At 43.6% G+C, this 9,363-nt stretch overlaps 1 protein-coding gene across 1 annotated transcript; it reads left to right on the top strand.

Moving 5' to 3' along the window:
• The first annotated feature begins 6,422 nt into the window (after positions 1-6,422).
• CCL20 (chemokine (C-C motif) ligand 20) lies at positions 6,423-8,026 on the top strand. The gene is made up of 4 exons (XM_010147434.1): positions 6,423-6,504; positions 6,604-6,718; positions 7,418-7,495; positions 7,787-8,026. Exons 1-4 carry the CDS (start codon positions 6,423-6,425, stop codon positions 7,812-7,814), a joined length of 303 nt encoding a protein of 100 aa, XP_010145736.1. The 3' UTR covers positions 7,815-8,026.
• The last annotated feature ends 1,337 nt before the right edge of the window (positions 8,027-9,363 follow it).

The raw sequence follows: 9,363 nt of genomic DNA, 5'->3' as shown, positions 1-9,363 counted from the left end.
TGCCAGATTTTTTTTTCCTGTCTCCGAATTGTCAAAATCTGGATAATACCATATATCTCTTCATAATTGCCAAGGAATAGTATGTCTCCTCATTCCAAACAAAGCGTTTAAGTGCAAACTCTCATGTGTTACTACTGGAAGATGCCTTGATGTTCCAGCTGTGGATTTTGGCCTCGGCCACTTTACTTTTCCAGATCTTCTTTGGGATTTGTACATCTCTGGGAAACTCTCAGCCACACCGCAGCAGTGGAGAAGCACTCACCAACACGCATAGACGTGGTGAGGTGGGGGCTATAGAAAAACAGAAGCTTCAGGCTTAGTAAATCACATTACTCCTTTTTGTAAGCAAGTTCCTTTTTGTCTGCAAATGACGCTTGGTGGTCTCAGTCCCTTGCAGGACATATATATTTTACCCTCTTAAGTGATTCCTTCCCTTCTTCCCCACCTGGAAGTTATGCAGCAAACTGGCACTTCTCATCTTCTTTTAGGGTCAGAAACATATTAGTTGAAATGTTTCTCTTGTGTTTATTATGCCTAAAAACACATACAAATTTAGATTCAAAGGGAGGCAAAGCTGTAATAAAACAAATCTATTGTAAGCTGGAGCTCAGCTTGGTAGTCAGCTTTTGTTTCTTCTGTTGACCAGTTTTGAATCCTTCATTCCAACTGCAGGCTTTGCCTTCAACTTTGAGGAGTCCATTTCTGTGAAAAGGTGGCTGGCTACCACAAGGGGCTATAGACAGAGCAGGGTTAATTTTGAGAGAGAGAAATAGCAGATATTCAGCCTCTTTACGTACACAGAAGCTACAACCAGCAGTGCTAGGATGGATGCTGGGGATGTTCATGGCACATGCACCGGTTTCCTCATAACCTGCACTTTCGATAGTTCATTTCTCCCAACAGGCATATAAATTGTTGGTAATTGCATCAAACCTACTTTATTCAATAGTATTGCTAGATCTGTTCCTGATGAAGTGCAACATACAATTAGTGAAAATGAGTTTCTTCCTTCAGATAAGGATTTTTGTCAGTCATGCAAGCGCTGAACTGCACAAAAGCACTGTATTGCATCACAGCCTCTAAAGCTTCAGAGATATTGAGCAAGTTACCTGTGGAACTTTGGTGCTTGGGATTTATTATGTATTTCGTCACTGGGGATTACGCAATTATTAAATCCCCGCATTTGGCCCTTGAACAAGTTCCTTCTCCTGCCCTTTGCTCTGTCATAGGTGTCCTAAACCATTGGAAACTACAGAAGGGAATTTCCCGTTTGGCTCTGTTCTTCCTGGTTCATCAGCTGCATTGCTGTAATGCTGTATTTTTAGCAGTTTGGACAAGGGCAGTAATATGTAACAAAATAACATCTCTTTGTGAAGTTGAATAAAAATGGAGATGTTGGTAAACAGCTGCCAGTTAATTAAAAACTGTCAATATGTTTCTTGTCTTATTTTAGGGGACAGCTAAAGATATTATAGACAGCATCGAACATCAGAGTAGGTAAAAGTTGCTTTTTAAAAAAAATATTTCATGTAAATATTAGACCTAAACCCATAAAGAAGTGACTATAAGCTGTAGTCTATAAATCAAATCATTAATGATTATAAAATTCCTTCGCTGTGTCACTCTTCAGAGGTTAATGGAGTGTTTTAAGCCTTGCAACTGTGTGACTTTTAGGATCTCATAGCAGAGCTGTACAGTCAAATACATTACTATTGTGAGGCTACAGTTTCAAAGCATCCAAACTGTTGTCCAAATCATGTACAGTTCTGAATTCCCTACATGCATGCAGCTCCGCAAATGCAAGATTTTGAATGAAAACAGACATAGCTTTGTTGGCACAACTCCATGTGTACCTGGGAACCAGGCAGTCTGCCTCTGTGCTACATCGCCCGGAGATAATGCCTGTTTTTCCACTAGTACAAGGGTGTTTATCAAGGTTGAACTATTAAGTCCTTTCAGTACTGCAGACTTTTAGCAGGTACTTCTGTGAGTAAAAGCCCTTTGGGGTAAAAGAGGAGGCCTATTACCAGGAGAGCCTGGTGACCAGGGAAAGCAGGGACAGAGAGAGACTGTCATTTGTAGTCTTGAGAACAGTCTGACTCCCCAGCTCTCCTCTTTAGCACTCCCAAACTGCTCAGAACTATCTGTTTCCCAATATTACCTTGGGAAAGACTCAGTTTTCCCCTGATGAATTTCCCCTCTTTTCACAGCTCTAACTGAGTGGCACCTAGGTTGTCTTTGCCTCATCTTTTCTGATACATGCAGGAGGGATTTGTCCTGATCCCTGTGGCCTGGAACAACAGGAGGGGGTGTTTGGGAGAGGCTGAGAACTTGGTCCACCTGTGTTTTGGGGCTTTGTCTTACTGTCAGTTCAGCAACAGCGAGGAAGAGAAGGCTTTGTGAGGGCGTCTCAGGAGGGATAACAGGAGGGACGGAAGTTGAGAAACTTACAGCAAAGGAAAGTTGGGAAGAGACAAATAACTAGGAAACTAAAGAAAAGAGGCATTAGACATGACAAAACCAGTAAAAATAATGCTGCCTTGGCCGTGTCTTGGGAAGGAACGCAAGCGTAAGATCATGCTCAGGGAAGGGCCACGTCCAGTTGAGGTTTGAATATCTCCAAGGGCATTCAAAGTGGGCTTTCACATCCCCTCCCGGGCAACCTGTCACAGTGTTTCACTCCCCTTGCTATGAAGAGGGTTTTTCACTGTCTGATGAGAATTTCCCTTTTCACAACCTGTGACTGCTGCCCCTTGTGCTTTGGCAGTGCCCCTCTGAGGGGACTCTGGGCACAGCCCTCCCCGCACAGCCTTGTAGGCAAATAATGGCCTCCCTCGGCCTGGTGGTCCCCGCGCTGACCCCCACGCCATGTGCAGCCTGCTGATTGCAGCAGTGTTGGGATACTGAACACCAGGCATTGGGCCAGCAATGGCCACCCACTGCTGGCCCGTGAACAGACTCTGCGGTGCTGGTTGCCAGCTTGGAGCCTGACGGCCCACTCGCCCACCTGTGTTGCAGTCCCCATGGTCCCATTTGGTCACACAGGCCGGAAGTCTCACTGGGGCAGGGTGGACAACAATCACCGTCCCCTTGTCCACAGGGAATAATCACTTCCCTTGACCACATAAATACCTCCTTGTTTTTATACTTTTTTCCCCTTCTATTTGCATTATGGACTTGTAAAGACTGATAAGATATGGCCATGAGTCATACCAGGCCCGAGCAGGCAACTTTCTTGATTTTGCCTTTTTTTTTAACTACTTTGTGCTGATAAACTGAAGGTACTTTGTACGCACTAAGTACAAATAAAAGGACGGTGATCCTGAAGTTGGTGCCTTTTATCTCGAATCGTGAGATGAATGGAGTGCCATGCCCAAGCGTCCCACTGTGACACGAGGCACACCACCTCTGGTGGGAACTCGTGGCCTCTGGTGGGAACCTGAGGTGTGATGAAAACTGCCTGAGGGCAGAGGTACGGGGTGAGCACTAGCTGGGTGATGTCATTGCTCTGGTGTCCAAACCGCTGGTGCTTAGCGAGGTGTAAGTAGGAGTGTAAAGCACTGAGTGGAGAAGAAATGAGGTTGTAGATTTGGGAGATTTGAGATGCGAGGCCTCTAATTGCCTCGGAAATGGCATAAGAAACACCAAAGTTGGATATGGGTGTAACAGATTTGGGATCAATGGGGAAAAGGAATTAGGGGGTGAGTTGTTTGTTTGCGGGAAGTTTGGACAGAGGAATGGAGATGCAGGGTGGTGGTGAGAAGGTGGGTTCAAGAAAAGCAAAAAAAGGTGAATAAGGTATAAAATGAAGAATGAGAGCAAGAAATGGGAGGATCTTGTGACAGGAGGGGCAGTGGTGAAGTCAGCCTGTGGGCCCAAGCTCCCTGGGATGATGGGGGCGACCCCTGCGGACAACCCACTACCCGTTCCACCAGGTCCATGTCTGAAAGACAGTGTTGGAGCGGGAATAAGAAGGGATAAACTTGTAAGGAAGGATAGACTTGTACCTTAATACTCAGTGCAGGAGGCAAGGCAGCTGAATTGCCATTTAATAGCACTTACTAGTGATTTTTTCAGTTTTCTTTATGATAATTTAACCAACATATTAAGGTAACTGCTGTATCAGTACTAATAGTAAACAGAAGACTTGTAACTCAGTATTAATTGAAGTCATATTTGTGAAGTAATACTTCTAATAACGGTGTTTTTATTAACCAATTAAGGTACTAGCCTTTTTAAAAAAGGATGTGCTGCCCAATCAATAAACATTCTAATAATCCCAATGAATTATGTCTCAAGACTCCAAATTAATGGGAGAGAGGTTAACTTGGGAAGTAACAAGCACATTAGCAAGACAGGAGATAAACTGATCTCAGTTTTTTAGATAGCTTTCTTAGTAATTTTTAAAATTGTTGTTTGCCTAGTGCTTTTCATGCTCTTGATACTAATCCATGGATTAGAAGATACGGTTACTATTTTGACAATCTTAGAAAGTTCTCTTCTAAACTAGCTGGAGACTTTTCTAGTGTTGATGCTAGAGTGAAATGGGAGAGTGAAAGTGGAATGGGAGTGTGAAAGTGAAGGAATGCAGGTTGAACACCCAATCCCTAATTTTCATATCTTGATTGATAGAGACTGGATGGTGCGAACTCCTGTTTGAAAATTAATAATCAAATAAAAAATTCCAGTTTTTTTATTGGACAGCCAGTTAAAAAAAAAGTGGTGCTAATGGGGAAGACAGAGAATTGCTTATTGCCAATCTGATGTTTCTTGATACCTGTCAATGCAGAAAGTTATGTGTGACTCAAGATTAACTATTATATTTATGGAAATGAAAAAGCTAGCAAGCCAAACTTACGTCATTTCAGGTGTCACCATTCTAGTTAACTATTTTGCAGCATTGCCTAATGCTTACAGTACTTAGTTCAGAAAGAGCTGCATATTGAAAGCAGTGGTCTTAATGTATTTTTATGGCATTCCACTATAATCCATAAAGCAGTTACAAAAAGGGCATGGTATCTTTACTGCTTCTTCCCCTTTTCCTTGGCAGTGACTCTGAGGAGAAGCATCTCCACCAGATGTGATGCCATGCATGCTGCAAGCCTGCTCATAGCTACCCCAGCCATATGAGCTTCTCTAAATTCTGGCTATTGTATAGAAAAATTAATTTCTCTGAATAACAATCTCTTCTAGAGTTCAAATTTTTTACATTTCTAGGAAGAAATTATAGGAATGCACACTTTGTGAGAGGTGCTGGTAGTCTGTTGCAGAACAGAAGACACATCATCACAAACTGATTATGACCGTGTCCCAGAGCTTTACCTTAAGAGAAGCTACTTCAGGCTCAGGTTACCCTATAACCACCTGAGGCTGGCAGCAGCTCCCGTGTGCACCAGCTGACCAGGACATGGCCCGCAGCCATCACCTTCATTTCACACAGGTCACTAAGCGGCATTGGAAAGTAGCAGCCTCCAGGAGCAGCTCAAAGTGTACCGCAGCGATGACAGTCTCTCTCTGGCATGCCTCCAGAGCCACGCTGGGCAGTTTTAAGCTTGTGTGTGTTTTAGTTGAATGTTCAGGAGTCACCATAGCGGGAAGAGTTTGGCAGGGGACAGTAACGGCTACTGCTTATGAAGCAGCATTAATGCATTCTGGACAGTACAGGTTCCTTAGGAAATATGGACCCCATTTCAAGTTGCTTGTAAGCTAACTCTGTTTCAGACAAAACAGTTCAGACGTGTAACAAGCTGGTAGAAAGTGACAGTATGGTAAAAGAAACCCATTTCCATGAATACATGTCCCCACCAATGCTATAATCTAGATCTCAGAAAGCAGTAATCTGGAAAGCCTGATGTTACTGTGTTGGCCAGGCGGTTTGCTCTGGCATCATTGCAGACAACTGCCTGTCTCCCGTGAGCATGCCATACTGACATGAATCTGGCTGGGTTAGGCCCACCTCCCTCTGCCCCCAAGCTAGGCTTATTAAACCAGAGCGCAGCAGTCCTGCAGTTTCTGTAGGTAACATCGAGAGTTACCTACATTTGACTTTCCTCATTTCACAACCCACACTCCTACCCCTAAAAATACACATGCTTCACCCACAGAACCATTACCTCACAGCCTTTTATTTCCTTTTCTTTTTGGCTGAATCTTCTAACCTACTTTAAAAAAAAAAAACAGAACACAAACTTCCCCAGCACGCTGTTATCTCCGCTTATAGCACCAGGAAGGTGTGCTGGGGCCGAACCGGGCGCGATGGAATTTGCTGTGGGGAAACCCGCTGATGACAGTGGAACCCGCCCGCGTGTGAATTCCCGCGGCTCCTGCCGCCCCTTTATAAGCAGGTGGAGGTGCAGGGAGGCTGGCAGGATCAGCAGGCAGCAGCCGAGCACTCCCTGGAGAAGAGCTGCTGCAGAGTGGGAATGGCTGGCTTCAGCAGCAAGAGCATGGTCCTGCTTTCCCTGCTGGGGCTCCTGGCGCTGCTCCTGTGCCGCCCCTCCGAAGGTGAGCTCTGCCTATCCAGCCCGGGGGCTGAAGAGCCACTACCCTAGGCAGCATGGTCCAAACGGGTGTCATTTACTCTGTCGTTTTCCTTCATTCCAGCACAAAGCAACCAGGATTGCTGCCTGTCTTACACCAAAGTGCGCCTGCCTCGGTGGGCCCTAAAGGGTTACACTGAACAGCTCTCCGGTGAAGTCTGCAACATCCATGCGATCATGTAAGTTACTTTGCAGAAGATCCCCTGCTTTTTCTGACAGGTATTGACCTCAGAATGTCTGTTTGGGCAGAAACAATGATTTGAACATTACAAGCATGATTTTTTCTTGCTTTTTCAAAACATTAAATTAACTGAATAAATTGTATATGATACCTCTAAACAAAATACACAACCTCTAGTTGACAGGGACTACTATGTCACAGGATGTCTGTACAATGTAAACAAATCTGACTGTTTAGGAATCAGTTGTGCAAACAGGGACATGCTTCCTCTCCAGCTGAGGGCCACTCTAGCCAACACAGGGCATTCCATTGCCTAAACCTGATAACAGACACATAAGTAACAAGAGTCTTCTTAATTTGCAGAGATCAGATTTTTTTTTTTCCCCCACAAGGTTTAGCCCTCCTAAATGTTGATCTGTCACCTTAGCTTGGCAGCAACTATTCTCCCTGGTCTCACAAATTATTTCTGGCATCCAGCAAATTTTTCTCAATGGTTCCAACAAATACAGCACAATTTTATGGTCCAAAAAGTATCCCTGAGAGTGGGGCAGCTATTACATTTAAATTTCATTAGGTGTTCCTTTTTGTTCATATAGAACTTTCATATGGAGGGGTTGCGGAGCACCCCATATTCATACTTCACAGTATTTACCAGCAGGGATTTCTAATGATCTCGTTATCACTGTTTCTTTTCCAGTTTCCACACCTATAGTGGGCTAAACGCTTGTGTAAATCCCAGGGATGGCTGGGTGAAGAAACATCTTCTTTTCCTGAGGTAGGAATCTGAAAATCTAATTACTACCAGACTGATGAAAACAGAGCATTAAAGGCTATTTCTTACATCTCCTGAATGTCATTTCTGATGGCAATGCTGAACACATTTGTCTTTCCATCTCCTGTCAGATATGGCTACTGCTTTTTAGTCTTCTCGGGGACAGTCATGTCATATGTCCCTTTTTCCACCTGACCTGTTCTCTCAGGAGGTGCTAGACCTTGAAAAGAGAAACCTGTAACTGGCCTGTGGCTGAGGTCATTATTTATGTGTGTTCTCTCATTCTTTTAACAGCCATAAGCTCAAGAAGATGTCAATGTGATATGGTTTCCAGCAGGGAACTAAACACAGGTGTGGCTGAAGAACCACTAGCTTCAACCTCTTGGTTGAGATCGTCGCCTTGTACACTGTTGTGTGCTTACTCACCACTGTCTCTGGCTTCTTTGGAACCATTGAACTTCTTGAGTTGATTCATATTGCATCGCTGTTTTGCTTGAAATAAGCAGTTTGTTAAAGTCTGTATTCTTACTAATAGGTGTCTGTTACTGGTGTAAGAGTACGGTGTAGTAAGGACTACCTTAAGCTGTTGTACAGAGTATGGATTGTAAGGTTACTGCATGTTATTTTTATTTTGTTCAGCATGTGTAAAGCGGGTTATTTATCCTGTTTATTTTGTTACTTCTTTGGCACTGTCTTGTGCCAACATGTTTCCTTTTAACTGTAGTCAGCATTACAGTACTTCTTGAACTATTGTTAAACAAAGTCTGCTTGTGGGAAAAATGGAAACCGGAGTTAAAAAAAAAAAAAGTTAAAATCTGCACTCTGTGTGATGTTTATTTTTTTAATTGGAAATGGTGACTTCCCCTTAAAATGAATTCCTTTGCTTCTGAGCCTCCAGCTGAAACTATTACACAGGTGGATTCACCCCTGTGAAAGCCACTTTCCATGCTGCTCACTCCGGTTGCCCTGTGTGTAGCTATGACCTCCGTAGGATGTAATTTCTTCCTCTCGCCCAGGCAGTCGTTATATATGAAGATTTTGCTTAACAGGAAGACCTGTTCTTAGCTCAATTTCATCTTAATCAGGCTTGAGAGAATTTCTCTTACCAGTTCAGGAGAACCCTTAGACATGATGTTACCCAGCAAGCTTCTAGCTCATCCACTGAGAAGGATTATGATCATGGTAACACACTCTGCTCTCAACAGGCTACTTCTAGAGGAGGAATTTGCAGTGCTTTCCTCTCCTTTATGTGTTTCCTGTAGCATCCTATGATTTCTAGTTTATGCCAGATTTTCCTGATGCAGGATCTCCTGATGGAGGTCTGCAGACACTACAAATGATGCCTGAGGAAAGTAATGGGCCTGATGGAGTAGGTAGGACACAGGCGCAGGCTGAACGGGGAAGGCTGCTCAGCTTTGTAGGTACTACTACACAGACTTCAGGGAGGTGACAAAGTGGGCAGTGTAAGTGTAGTACTCTCACTGACAGCACCAGTCTTGCAGATTAAGCTACGCCTTGGATTTTGGTACCATTTAGTCATAGAGACAGAAGCATTAATTTAATTTAAACTTAAATGTAAAGCATTTTCTGGTGTCCTTGAGGGAGGATCTGAGAGGTACTTGATTTTTTAAAATGGTATTCATTAATGTTATTTTCTGGTTTCAAAACTTGCTAGAGCTTAAGCAAACTTCTTGTAGCTCTGCAAATCTGGGAACTGGCCATTCTTTGAAGCTCTGAAGGAGCAAGATTAATTTGCTTTAATTTCCAGCAGGTGGATTCCATGTCCCTTATATTAAAGGTGTCATGTAAGTAGCTATCAGCCTCCCAGGGAGGAATTACCCAGGAATTATCCATTGTTCCTTGGGGATTTC

The sequence above is a fragment of the Eurypyga helias genome, unplaced genomic scaffold (assembly GCF_000690775.1).
Source record: "Eurypyga helias isolate BGI_N326 unplaced genomic scaffold, ASM69077v1 scaffold43012, whole genome shotgun sequence".
Classification (NCBI taxonomy): domain Eukaryota; kingdom Metazoa; phylum Chordata; class Aves; order Eurypygiformes; family Eurypygidae; genus Eurypyga; species Eurypyga helias.
This window is presented reverse-complemented; position numbering and strand designations above follow the sequence as displayed.

Coding starts and splice junctions, on each gene's coding strand:
- CCL20 (XM_010147434.1), top strand. CDS start 6,423: ATGGCTGGCTTCAGCAGCAAGAGCATGGTCCTGCTTTCCCTGCTGGGG. Junction 6,505..6,603: donor CCTGTGCCGCCCCTCCGAAG/GTGAGCTCTGCC, acceptor CCTTCATTCCAG/CACAAAGCAACCAGGATTGC. Junction 7,496..7,786: donor AAACATCTTCTTTTCCTGAG/GTAGGAATCTGA, acceptor TTCTTTTAACAG/CCATAAGCTCAAGAAGATGT.